General features: G+C 40.6%; 1 protein-coding gene across 1 annotated transcript; it reads left to right on the forward strand.

Annotated features, from left to right (window-relative positions):
- Window positions 1–756: 756 nt before the first annotated feature.
- LOC121307235 (Fc receptor-like A) lies at window positions 757–7,328 on the forward strand. The gene is made up of 8 exons (XM_041239373.1): window positions 757–787; window positions 2,311–2,346; window positions 3,968–4,261; window positions 4,791–5,087; window positions 6,015–6,296; window positions 6,528–6,629; window positions 6,802–6,832; window positions 7,280–7,328. Exons 1-5 carry the CDS (start codon window positions 757–759, stop codon window positions 6,209–6,211), a joined length of 855 nt encoding a protein of 284 aa, XP_041095307.1. The 3' UTR covers window positions 6,212–6,296; window positions 6,528–6,629; window positions 6,802–6,832; window positions 7,280–7,328.
- Window positions 7,329–13,104: the final 5,776 nt, after the last annotated feature.

The following is a 13,104-nucleotide window of genomic DNA, read 5'->3' on the forward strand; positions in this document are numbered from 1 at the left end:
AAAAAAAAAACAGAATCTGGTAATGCTCCTAAAACAGTTCAGAATTAATGTATCGTTTGCTGAATAGTTAGTTTTCTAAATTATTTCCAATTCAAGTTTCCTGTCATTAATATTCAATTTATGAACAGAACCTTCACCATTTCATTGATTCATTTGCTCTGGTTTGTTCGTGCCTCTTGTTTCAGAGTCAGCACTGGCATGGATGTATTTGTCATCATTCCTTGACTATTCATGCGTAAGTAGAATTTAAAATTGCTCCCCAGATTTGTTGTTTTATTGATCCAAGCAGACATTGGCTGCAGAAGTCAATGCTCAGTTCTTCTGATTATCAGTGATTTCTCATGACTGATGTTACGGCTGACGAAGACGAAGAGAGGGGAAGCAAATCTACTCGAAGTGTGTGCAGCTTAGTAATTTCTAACAGTTTGAAGTACAGATATTAGACGAATGTCATTTTGTCTGTGCTGCACTTAAAGGATTACAAGTGAAGCTGCTTCTCAGAAAGAAGATGAGGTTTTAGTGTAAAAGTACAAACTCACACTCTGCGCTCATCTGCAGTATATTGTGAAATCGCAGCTCATCTGCAGTATATTGTGAAATCACAGGTATATTTTTGTAACAGTAGCTGGTGACCAGTTAGCACTTGGAGATTAAAATCATTGCTGGGAGGAAGTGAGAAGCGCTAACAAAGTTTAAGGAAACTGAGGTTTTCTATAAAGAGCAGTTGTGTTGCAGTTTCGTTTAGTTCCAGGCAGAATGCGGGCTGGGAAACTTTACCTTGTGATGTGTAAGTACTGTGATCTGATGCTTTGAACAAGAATCCAGCAGCATGCCTCCCTGGTGAGGGATTGATGGCTTGAAAGAGGCTGGCTTGTCAGTTTCAGGTGGTTTTTAAAAGGGGATGTCAGAGCAGGAGGATGTTGTTGGCTCTGTGCTGCAAAGCAGTTGTGTTTCATTAACAATAGTGGCGAGCACTTGGCATAAAATAGATCAGTTCCTTAGTTTCAAAACTTTGTGTTAGAGTGTGTGTGTGTGTGTGTGTGTGTGTGTGTGTGTGTGTGTGTGTGCCTGTGTGTGTGTGTGTGTGTGTGTGTGTGTGTGTGTGTATGCCTTTTAAAAAAAAACTAAAAGTGCCAAAATATTGAGTTTGTTGTCGACTTTCACCCTGTGTGGAGTTTTGTCTGACTGGCGTTAGAAAGAAACAACATCTGAACTTTTGCTGCGAAAGTTCATTCAAGATTAGCTCAGAAACTCAGGGTTGATCTGCTGTCTTGAAACACACGGGAGCCTCTAGTGTCATTAATGCTATTGTGCTATTGCCAGGTTCTGGTATACTCATGGGTTACACTGTGAAATAAGGGGCATTAATTCCAATGTAAGTATATCTGCATTAACATATTTCCTAGCAAGATCATTTGACGTAAGCATCAATTTAATGAATCAGTCAATACTCATATGGGGGGTGTTTTAAATTTATGATGATGTTTTTGTAAGGGTTAAGTATGATTTTTCATTCTTAAACGTTCCCAGTGATTTATCATGCCTGCCCATGCTTCACTCTATATAGCTGCTTTGGTAACTGGTAATTCTATGGGCTAGTTCGTGTTCATCAGACATTGCTACTGTAGTAAAAATTCTACAAATACATTCTTCAGCTGGATGGAAACAGCCGTGCGTGATCAAGCTGCTGTTTGTAAGCTTCTTTAAAGGGTTAGTTGGTCATGTGTTTGGCTGGATATCTGTCAAGGTCTTTTGCTCCCTGTTTGCTGTGGTAAAAAGGGCTTTATATGAGGGTAGGGTGTTTCTGATCAAGAGCCACCTTCAAAAATAACCATGTTTTTTTTTATATTGAAGATGTTTAATCTGTTTTCTGCTGAAGGGAAAAAGGGCTGTGCTACAGTAGTAATGAAAATAAAGATTGATTTAACCTTTTTTAGATGTTTCTCTGTAGTTGTTTTTTATCTATTTAATTTATTTATTTAAGTGATGTTAAATTAAAAAATCAAATTTGGTGGCTAATGCAGCCTTTGCAGTGTTCAGTCACTTGAAAATGTGTTTTGATTGCTGCTCAACTTTTTAATACATAAAAATAAAGATGAATTGTTTCCTCTGGAGCTTCACAAAGAGATCCAATTCCACGGTGTTCTGCTGAAGTGACAAATGACTGACCTACAGTTGCAAGAAAAGGAGAGGTGGCTGAGCTTTCTTGGTAGTTTGTGACATTTAGTTAAGTTTATTATTTTCCTGAATTTGGCTCACTGGAGTGAAAGACTGTCCTGTCAAGTCATTGCCTGTCCTTGTGTCTTTCAGTGCTGACCAGAGTGGCCTGCTTTGGAGACTATACAGGTAAGAGAAAAGTACACTGAAGAGTGAACACAGCCCCCAGTGAAGGGGCTCCAGAGTGAACACAGCCCCCAGTGAAGGGGCTCCAGAGTGAACACAGCCCCCAGTGAAGGGGCTCCAGAGTGAACACAGCCCCCAGTGAAGGGGCTCCAGAGTGAACACAGCCCCCAGTGAAGGGGCTCCAGAGTGAACACAGCCCCCAGTGAAGGGGCTCCAGAGTGAACACAGGCCCCAGTGAAGGGGCTCCAGAGTGAACACTGGAATCAAGTGCTCTCATAGCCTGGCTCTCTGGTCTAGAATTTCTTTTAGAAGTTTCGGACCGAGAAACTGATCTTTAAGAAAAGGAATATCTAATTCCAAGTATTATATTTGCATTATATTATAATATATTAGCATATTATATATTATATATATATATATATATATATATATATATATATATAATATATTATATATATATATATATATATATCGGATTATATCCACCGCAATCCTCCCGAGCCGGGCCGCCCGCCGCCGCCGCGGCACCACCACCCACCATAACAGCCCACCCAAGGGACATAATTGGACTCTTGGGGGGAGGGGGGTGGGGAGGGTGGGGGGAAGGGGGGAGTTGGCCAATTGCGGCCAGTGTACGTTGTACATGGGGGGAGGTGTGTGGCAGAGCAAAGCTCTGCCCTTTTAAATTGGCAGGGATGGGGTTAACTTCCCCTGCCTGCCTGGGTTTATTATGTTCAGGTGGCTGGGGTTGATTAGTTGATTAGGTTGATTAACGATCAATCAGCGACCAGCCACCTGATATAAAAGGAGGCCTCTGCTTCTCATTTGGAGAGAGGGAGCTGAGGAAGCAGGTTGGTGTTTGTTTTGTGGTTTTTGAATTTTCTAAATCCAGTGAAGGCATTGCCCAGCCTGGAAACTTTATTTTTGTGAGTTTTGTTTTTGCTTTATTTGTGTTTGAGTATTTGTTATTTTGCACTTGTGCACATTATTTTTGTTTATTTATAAAAAAATAGTTATTTTTTTGAACTGCAGTCTGTCTCTGGGCCTCTATCCACTCGCCAGCCTGCCACAATATATATTGTGCACCTAATGCTGTTGGAAACCGTTTTACTCAAAATACAGCAGTGCTGTCAGGATACAAGTATCAGGCGAGTAACTGAACTGAGAGTCATGAGGAATCTTTTGGTCAAACCCAATTGTTACTATTATAGACAGCAGAACAGGAGAGAGCACATGAAGCCTTGAGTGGTGTGGTGTACAAAGTGAATGTCCAGACAGTAATCCAAGTGCAAAACATCCATGTTTATTTTACAAAACAAAATAAGAAAGCCGCCTTTTTACCAGCGATGGTATCGGGGTACACAGTGGGTTTCAGTTCCAAACAGAAAAATACACCCCACAATTAATCGTGATTAAGCACCTCTGCAGCTGACAAAGAGTTAAAGGTGCCATTATTATGAGTAAAAGCAGGTCACTGAAAAACTCCAGTTGGTGGAATAGTGTATTAATAATAGATAGGTTCTTACCAGATTGTATTTCCTTGAGGAATAATATAGGATACAAAGAGAAGAGAGAGAGGAGTGCTGAGTGGTGTCTGATCTTCTCTGATCTTCTGCCTCTACAGAACGACCCCAGGCTGTGCTGACCCAGGAGCCTGCATGGACACAGCTATACGAATCAGAGAGTGTTACACTGAGATGTCAGGTTCAGGGGGATTACACTGACTGGAGAATCACATGGTACAAAGATGGGTGGAAAGTTCCAGTAACCCAGAATTATTACAGCAGAATAGATGGTGACAAATACACAATTAGCTCTGCTACTAGAGACCACAGTGGGGAATATACCTGTAAAGGTGAAAGGGGAGGTAACCCATCGTACTCTAAAGCAAGCAATGCTCTCATACTGACAGTATCAGGTAAGTCCAAAAACTCTGAATTCTAACATTCTGACCCTCTCCTCTATTGTAGACTCCAGACGGGGCGCTCTGTCTCCCTACTGCCTTCCTACCTGAGTGCTGTGTGCCCCTGCCTCCTCTCTTTCTCCCTGCATTTTCACCACAAACACACTGAGAGAGTTCCCCTGTTTCCTCCGCTCCTCCGCCCTTCTTTCCTTCTCATCGGTGTGAGTGCTGTCTGCCCCTCCATTCCATTTCTGTCTCCTTCACACACTGAGAGGATTCCTCAATCTACACTGAACTGTTCCTGCCTTCTCATCAGTGAGACTGAGTACCCCCTCTCTGTCTCCCTCTATCCTTTCACAAACACACACTGGGAAGGTATTCCATGTCCCTCTGGGATACACATGCACATGGAAAGTATCTACAACAGTTACATAATAACAAGTGGTTTTAAAGTTTGCACAATTACAGAATCTAGTGGGTAAAGTTTTTTTTTTGAATGAAAGATGGAAATGTGCACCTAATGCTGTTGTCTCCTCTATTTCAGTGGGCGCTCCGAAGCCTGCACTGTCCCAGAAGCCTGCAGGAGAGATATTCGAAGGAGACAGAGTCACCCTGAGCTGTAGGGTTCCGGGGGGCTCTGATGGCTGGAGATATCTCTGGTATAAAGACAGTCAGTCCGGTACTCCAGTGTACCAGACTGACAGCAGCAGTGGAACTGGAGCCGGATACACAATCAGTGCTGCTGCTGTGTCTCACAGTGGAGAGTACTGGTGTCGAGCTGAAAGGGGGAGCAAACCGTTTTACTCACAATACAGCAGTGCTGTCAATGTTCAAGTATCAGGTGAGTGACTGAACTGAGCCTGTAAGAAAGATGGCAGCCAGCCAAAGAAAAAATTAATTTAAAAAGTCTCAGTATAAGACCAAAAGAAGATTACTTTGTAGCTCTATTTCCTTTAAATTAAAATAGATATGATGCAGCAACAAAGTTATTTGACTGATTATTTACTGCTTTTAATTAATATTATTTTAAAGAGCAAATTAAGTTTATCATTAAAGACCCCCTTTCTCTTTATATTAATTTCCTTTTATTTATTTATCTTTATCTAAATGGCAGGGAACACTGCAATTAAATCATCTTTATATTTCTCCAGCGCTGCCCCAGACTACACTCACCCTGGAGCCTCCATTCCCAGAGATAATCACCAGGGATGCTTTTCAATGGGCCCTTATAGTTTCACATCTTACAACTGCAATCAATCAATCAATCAATCAATCAATCAATCTTTATTTCTTATATAGGGTGTTTCATAATAAATCACCTCAAATAATAATAACATAATTTACAAAACAATTTAGAGAGATAGTAAAAGATAAGATAATAAAATACCCCTTTAAATAAATACATTAAAATACTTTTTAAAAGCAGACAGGTAGTAAAAAAAAAATCTAATTAGGTACACTGTATTGTATAAGGAGCGTCACAGTGGCGTGGTGGTTAGCGCTGCTGCTTCACAGTGACAGCGTCCTGGGTTCAATTCCTGGGACTGTTGCCTTTCCCAATGAAGGCTACTCTTTTCAATCAAACCAGTCTCATAAATAAGAAAGACGAGGTGTGCAGGAAGTGTCTCATTCGTGCTATAGGAAAGATTATGGACTGCCTCTTTATTGTGTCATAGGGTTACCTTAAAGGCTGCACTGTCTATAGCTGGAAGAGGCATAACCTGGTTTGACTCTCCACAGACCCTCTGACTGTGTTCTTGTTATCTAGTATCAGAGCTGTTCTCCAGGGTGACTCTGTCAGCCTCTCCGAGAGCCACAGTGAAGGAGGGAGAGGCTCTTAACCTGATATGTGATGCAACAATGAACAAAACCCTCCGCTCTCAACTCCATTACACCATTCTGAGAGACGGGGAGCCTGTGATTAATAGCACTGGCCCTGCACTGTACAGCATAGCCAGCACTTAGAACAGCCATGCTGGGAGCTACGCGTCTGCTGTGGAGTCACAGGGAGTGAGGAAGAGCAGCCAGGAGTTACAAATTGAAGTGCAAAGTAAGATCAGAAACTTTTCATAATTGACTTGATGACTGAATGTGGTCTCATAGATTATGGTAGGCATCATAATATTGCCAGTATGTAACCCTTAATAAACAGATCACAGAATCTACAGCAATACATCAAAAATCAAAACAAAACAGTGTAATGATCTTGAATACTTATCAGCTCAGTCATGGTGTATGGAAGTCACGAGCACACATTCACACTGTACCTTCCTTCCCCCAGTGTCCTGGCAGAGCGCTGTTGCTATTGGCTACAGAGTGAGCTTCACTCTGTATCATTTCATTTTGTTCACTCTGCTGCTCCTTCATTACTGCAGGATCCAAGGTGAGACTCCCAGTCAGTGCACACATTTCACCTGGCCTGTCACAGTATGTGTATATGAAATATACACAGCTAATTTACACTGTCCAAAATAAACATTTAGCAAGTTTATACATGCACGTATAACACAACTAGAAAAAACAAACTGAAAACAATCTGCATCTTTGTTTTCCAGGTTTCCTGCGTATCGCTGGTGGTAGGTCAAGGTAAGTCAGTATTAGCCAGTATGTGTACAGATAGGGGGGCAGCACTCACTATCTCTGCCTGTCATCATCCTTTACAGCTCTCAAAATGGAGAAGGAAACTCTCTGATTCGCTCTTTAAGAATCGCTCTTGCAAACTCTAACAGTACCCTTCACTTTGACCTGTGTCCTGAAATGCTATGTTGGGCTAATTTGGCCTTTTGGTTTCCGGATGATAAAGATTCATAATCGTTATTCTTTGATTCAAGTTCAAGGGTATTAAAAAATAACTCTTTCATCAGTAATGTCACAAAGCTGATACACTGCTGCTCCTTACCCTGAAATGCACTCTGTGATTTCAATGAGACTTGATTACTCTAGAGCCTAGAAGTGTCATCATCCTTTAAAGCTGTTGTTATTGCTGAAGTTAAACTCTGAACCCTCCTTGTGTGTCTCTGACATCTGTCTCAGGATAACCTGGGATCAGGATCAGGAGCAGTCAGGAGAGGGGTTTGAGCTCTCCAGCCGTGTGCAGCACACTGGAGTGGAACTGGAATAGTATAGCACTGTCCTGCTGAAGACCAGTCTGACTGGAATAGTATTGCACTGTCCTGCTAAAGACCAGTCTGACTGGAATAGTATTGCACTGTCCTGCTAAAGACCAGTCTGACTGGAATAGTATTGCACTGTCCTGCTAAAGACCAGTCTGACTGGAATAGTATTGCACTGTCCTGCTAAAGACCAGTCTGACTGGAATAGTATTGCACTGTCCTGCTAAAGACCAGTCTGACTGGAATAGTATTGCACTGTCCTGCTAAAGACCAGTCTGACTGGAATAGTACTGACTGGAATAGTATATCACTGTCCTGCTAAAGACCAGTCTGACTGGAATAGTATAGCACTGTCCTGCTAAAGACCAGTCTGACTGGAATAGTATTGCACTGTCCTGCTAAAGACCAGTCTGACTGGAATAGTATTGCACTGTCCTGCTAAAGACCAGTCTGACTGGAATAGTATTGCACTGTCCTGCTAAAGATCAGTCTGACTGGAATAGTATTGCACTGTCCTGCTAAAGACCAGTCTGACTGCCATGTCTTAGAACTACTGTAAATATCTGTTCAAACTGCAGCTGTAGTTTAGAGAAAATGACCATTGACTGGGGTATTTTCTAAAACCTCAAAGCAAATGCATTACTCATTGATTGTTTGATTTAATTCATGTATTTAATAGATTGCTTGATCACACAGTGTAACTTTATGAAGTGCATTACTGAACTTTTGAAGTGCATGTGTTTGTGAGCTATTCTGTAGCCAATAAACTGCTTTATTAAACTAGTGTTCTGCATTATTAATGATACACCTTCAACATGTAGTTCAACTTCAAAGGATGTGTTGTATTAAGAACATAAGAAGGTTTACAAACGAGAGGAGGCCATTCGGCCCATCTTGCTCGTTTGGTTGTTAGTAGCTTATTGATCCCAGAATCTCATCAAGCAGCTTCTTGAAGGATCCCAGGGTGTCAGCTTCAACAGCATTACTCGGGAGTTGATTCCAGACCCTCACGATTCTCTTTGCCTAATCTCTATTTATGAACCCTGATCCTTGTTTCTTTTCTCAAGTTGAAAAAGTCCCCTGGGTTCGACATTGTCAACACCTTTTAGAATTTTGAATGCTTGAATCAGGTCGCCGTGTCGTCTTCTTTGTTCAAGACTGAATAGATTCAATTCTTTTAGCCTGTCTGCATATGACATTTTAAACCCGGAATAATTCTGGTCGCTCTTCTTTGCACTCTTTCTAGAGCAGCAATATCCTTTTTGTAGTGAGGTTACCAGAACTGAACACAATATTCAAGATGAGGTCTTACTAATGCATTGTACAGTTTTAACATTACTTCCCTTGATTTAAATTCAACACTTTTCACAATATATCCGAGCATCTTGTTGGCCTTTTTTATAGCTTCCCCACATTGTCTAGATGAAGACATTTCAGAGTCAACATAAACTCCTAGGTCTTTTTCATAGATTCCTTCTTCAATTTCAGTATCTCCCATATGGTATTTATAATGCACATTTTTATTGCCTGCATGCAGTACCTTACACTTTTCTCTATGAAATCATTATTAAATCAATTAAACCTTGTTTTTAGGTGTAGTTTTACAATTCTGGAATGGACAAGGTTTACTGTAACATTAATGTACGTAACCATACTATCAGAGCATTAGCACCATGGGGAGCACTCAGTCAGACTGTTGCCCACAGAGCTGGTGCATTGTGGGAAGGATATTTGGATTCAACTGGCCATCTTTGCTGAGGGCGAGTGGGCAAACTTGGAGGAGTTCGGCAAGCGGTTACCACACTTTACCCACGTGTTACCAATACATTTGTGTGACTCCAAATACTTTAAGTTGTGTATTTATTTACATTGTCGTACTTTATGGTGTGTAAGGGCTCCCATAGCAGTGGCACCAAGGCTATATATACTGGCTGTGCTGGTGCATAGGGGGCAGTCCAGAGAATCGAATGTGTACTTCACTAGACACCGCAACTCTGCTGGCAGTGAGCTAAAATACATTAAGGCTCGAGATTAATAATAGTTACTGACCTCCTGTGTGGACACTCGGATCATCTTCTACACAAGGGAGCCTGTGCTGCTGTGCAACCCCAGCCTCAGTCCCAGTACACTGTAACCACTGGTGAGTCTGAACTGTTTGATTTGAACTATTCAAAAGAGACAGAAAGACAGCCAAGGAATAAAACCCCAAAAAGGGATACTTCAGCTGTGCAGTGCGTTATTGAACAGATATATCTTAGTTATATATATATACATTGGTGCTGCCCTCTATGGCATGACAGCATATTACTCACCCAGTTATATATATATAACAGTACTTCCATTGTGTCATACATCTGTCACATGAGTGTCCTGTTCTTAAAGTGCTCCCCTTCCCTCTATGCATGTTACTATGAATGCTAATGCCCCTTCACCCCTCCTACCTTGCAAAAGACTGTATTATGCCATCGAACATCTGAAATTCCATACAACAGAAAATTATGCTGGGATATAGACTGAGAGGAACGTTAGTTAGTTCCTCGTACAAGTAAGAAAAACTTGTTGGAAACTGCAGAGACTCTCTACACAGCTGCAAGAGTTCTGCTGTTTTTCATCACTTAGAATTACCATCTCCACCAGGACCAAAAGACTGAAACTTTCTTACATCAAATGGGAAAAAACATAAATAATTCTTATACACAATGAGATATACGTCATCAAACTAAGTGAAAAGTGTTACTCTCCTTCCTCCTCTTCCGTTTACTTTTTTAAGAGTGTGTAGTGACTTTTCAAACAGAAAAGCTAAATAACTGGACATCTACCAATCATGTGATTTCACACGTTGGTCAACATCAAAATGCACCAGGGAATGCAATCAGTTTGAAATCCACACCATTTATATTAAACAATACATTTATGTTTTAAAACAGCACATATCGCAGAAAAAAAAAAAAAAAAAGAATTCACATTGTTTGAACTTGCAACATGAGGTCTTTGAAGAGCACAGGCCTTAGCCCGCTGCACCATTGCACTGTTGTTGAAATGTATTAATTTTTTAAGCTTACATCCATGCCTGACCAGCTTTCACTGAAAACCTGAAGGTTCTGCTTGATTCTATATATTTTCCTATTTCATGTTTGAAAATATCCAATTTCCTTTGTCTGGTAGATTCCATAGAATGGAATTGCACACAAGAGTGGCATCTAGCTTCCTTCTCTAAATCTCTGATAAATTGTAGTTCCTTGCTTAATTAAAAATAAAGGAATAATTTATTAGGTAGAAATAAATAAATAATTTAAATTAATGCCAAGAGGAATGCATAGAGGAATAAATACATTTAGAAATAAATATTTTTAAATAAATAAATATAGAAATGAATACATGTTTACATTATACATGCATAAATAAATTAATAAATAGCAAGCCAGAAAAATGTCAAATTGATTTGGCTGATGATTTAATAATAATAGTTATATAACGAGATACTAGCGATACTTTCCTTGCTGAGTCTGTGGAGTAGTGGTTAGAGCACTGTGCTCCTGACTGGAGGGTCATGAGTTCCATCCCAGGTAAGGAACACACTGCTGCTTTACCTAGATTGGGTGAGTAAAAAACCTGACTGTATAAAATTATTCCCTGGGCATTATCACAAACTTTCTTTCTCATTTCACATTCTAAATTACTTAAGACTATACATTACAGAGATATTTTTCCAGCTTTGGCGGCAGAAAAGTTCTTTATCAAATCTGAGTATAAGAGAAAAGGAAAACACAGCCACAAATGGTAAAATCCACGAGACATTATATAAGATGCCTAATTAAAGCACACAGTGGTCTAACATTTTCACACACGAGTGCCTATTGTTTCTATATCACTGATTACTCGGAAATTGAAATTCTCACACCCAGAGGTTTCCAGTTAGGTAGGTATATAAAGGCTATAGATGGCAAATCTTGAGGTGTTCTAATACATTTGCACTCGACCGTATATAATTTTCAGAAGAATAGCACCAGTAGGTCTTAGCTGCAGTATCCTGACACCTCAGCACTGCTTCTGCATTATTCTATAAACAGACAGAAAACAGTGTCAATAACTTTTATTTTTACATTGTGTCTTTACTTGTTGTGTCCACTAGGGGGAGCTGCACCTCTTAGAAGTTATAAGCCCTTTTTCCATCCAATTTTTTTACCATGCTATGCGCACAAACAAATTTGCCCCCAAAACGGTCTGGGAAACTGTTTTATTCGACTTGTTACTCACATGACAAGTTTGCTCTGCAGAGGTGGTTTTAGTTTTTTCTCGCTGCCAAATTGTTTCAACATTTGCATGGAAAACTGTAGCAAGTGTATTTCTGGTCCTAGCGCCATTCCTTATCCTAGTCAAGTGACATCAAACTGTCTAACGTCTAAAGATTAGGAAAATCCAGGGGACCCTGAGTCCCCTCTGACTGTCTGTCCCTCTAGGCTTTCTACAGATATCCAGGAAAGCACTGATTCAATAGGATGAAACTTGGTAAGGACATTCTTTATCGCAAGTTATTGTGCCTGCTTTTCCACTATTGTTAAACTGCCCATATAATACATACACTATGGAGAGGGCAATTTGACTGTGATTTGCCCACCCATGTGCATAGAGTGGGTGTATGTCATGTTAATCTACTTGCTGGGGGATGAGGGTCACTGACATGCTTGTCTCTATTAAACATCCTCTGTTGTCATGGTGCTTGGTTTTTACAAGACGCAGAGTAGCCTTTCCTGTATGCTGTGGTCACAGTTCATCACAGAGCAGAGTGAACCACAATTCACACATTTACTTTTAATCTTTTATAAGAAAGCAGACACTGCAAGCTGTGTGGCGGAAGCAGACGTGCAGGTGGTCCTGCTGCTGCTGCTGCTGACCCCTCACTGCAGTGCGGTCAAGGAGATATTGTTTCCTGACTGCAGTCTTATCTTTTCACTATGCATTACAATGCACAGCAGTTTCAACACACCTAAAGCATCCAGACATAACTTTAAATGCACTGGCCCCTGTGCACGGTTTAGGTGACTGTAGCTGCAACATAATCCCATATTCTGTTCATATACAGGTCTCAGTTTTGAAAGAAATACATTGTAACGACGGACAGACTGGCTGATGTCAATCCAGAGCAGGAGGCAGTATAGAGAGTCCAGACACTGGACATTTATTATAGCAGTCAAATACTTCAGAACATACAGAGCCGAGCTCCACAGCTCCATTCACAGAGTCAGGTACTGCACACACATACAGTACATGAGCAAATACACCATTGCACACACATACAGTACATGAGGTCCATCTTATAAATAAATGGAATATTTGTTTCAAATCAACAGGTTAGCAGATTATACTGATCTCATGTAATCTGAAAGGAGGCTAGAAGTCAAAATTAAGGGAGTTCCTGTGTTCACCATGTAGTGAATCTCCTCCTATCAGCTTTAAACACACAGGGCGACACGATTATTAGTACGTGTTAGTTAGTGTATTAGTCTTTTAATGCGAATTTACAGAGAAATATTAAACCACAATCCATACCATCCAATTCAGGTTATAAATAATCTGTAAGGAGTCTAGGAGTCTAAGATAAATGATTAAAGATCTCTCATTTGTTTTTACCATGTTACACTGCTGCAGTTGACTTTTCAAAGGGGTGGAGCAGACCCCACCCCTCAGCATGTGTGACAAGAATCTGCCCTTTTCAGAATCTCCTTTTGCAGTTTAACAGGAGGT

This window comes from Polyodon spathula, chromosome 54 (assembly GCF_017654505.1).
Source record: "Polyodon spathula isolate WHYD16114869_AA chromosome 54, ASM1765450v1, whole genome shotgun sequence".
Classification (NCBI taxonomy): Eukaryota; Metazoa; Chordata; class Actinopteri; order Acipenseriformes; family Polyodontidae; genus Polyodon; species Polyodon spathula.

Bases quoted from the DNA above. Each gene is read 5' to 3' on its own strand.
- LOC121307235 (XM_041239373.1), top strand. From the start codon at position 757: ATGCGGGCTGGGAAACTTTACCTTGTGATGT. The intron at 2,347-3,967 runs GTAAGAGAAAAG...CTGCCTCTACAG, and splicing joins CTGCTTTGGAGACTATACAG to AACGACCCCAGGCTGTGCTG. The intron at 4,262-4,790 runs GTAAGTCCAAAA...CCTCTATTTCAG, and splicing joins TCTCATACTGACAGTATCAG to TGGGCGCTCCGAAGCCTGCA.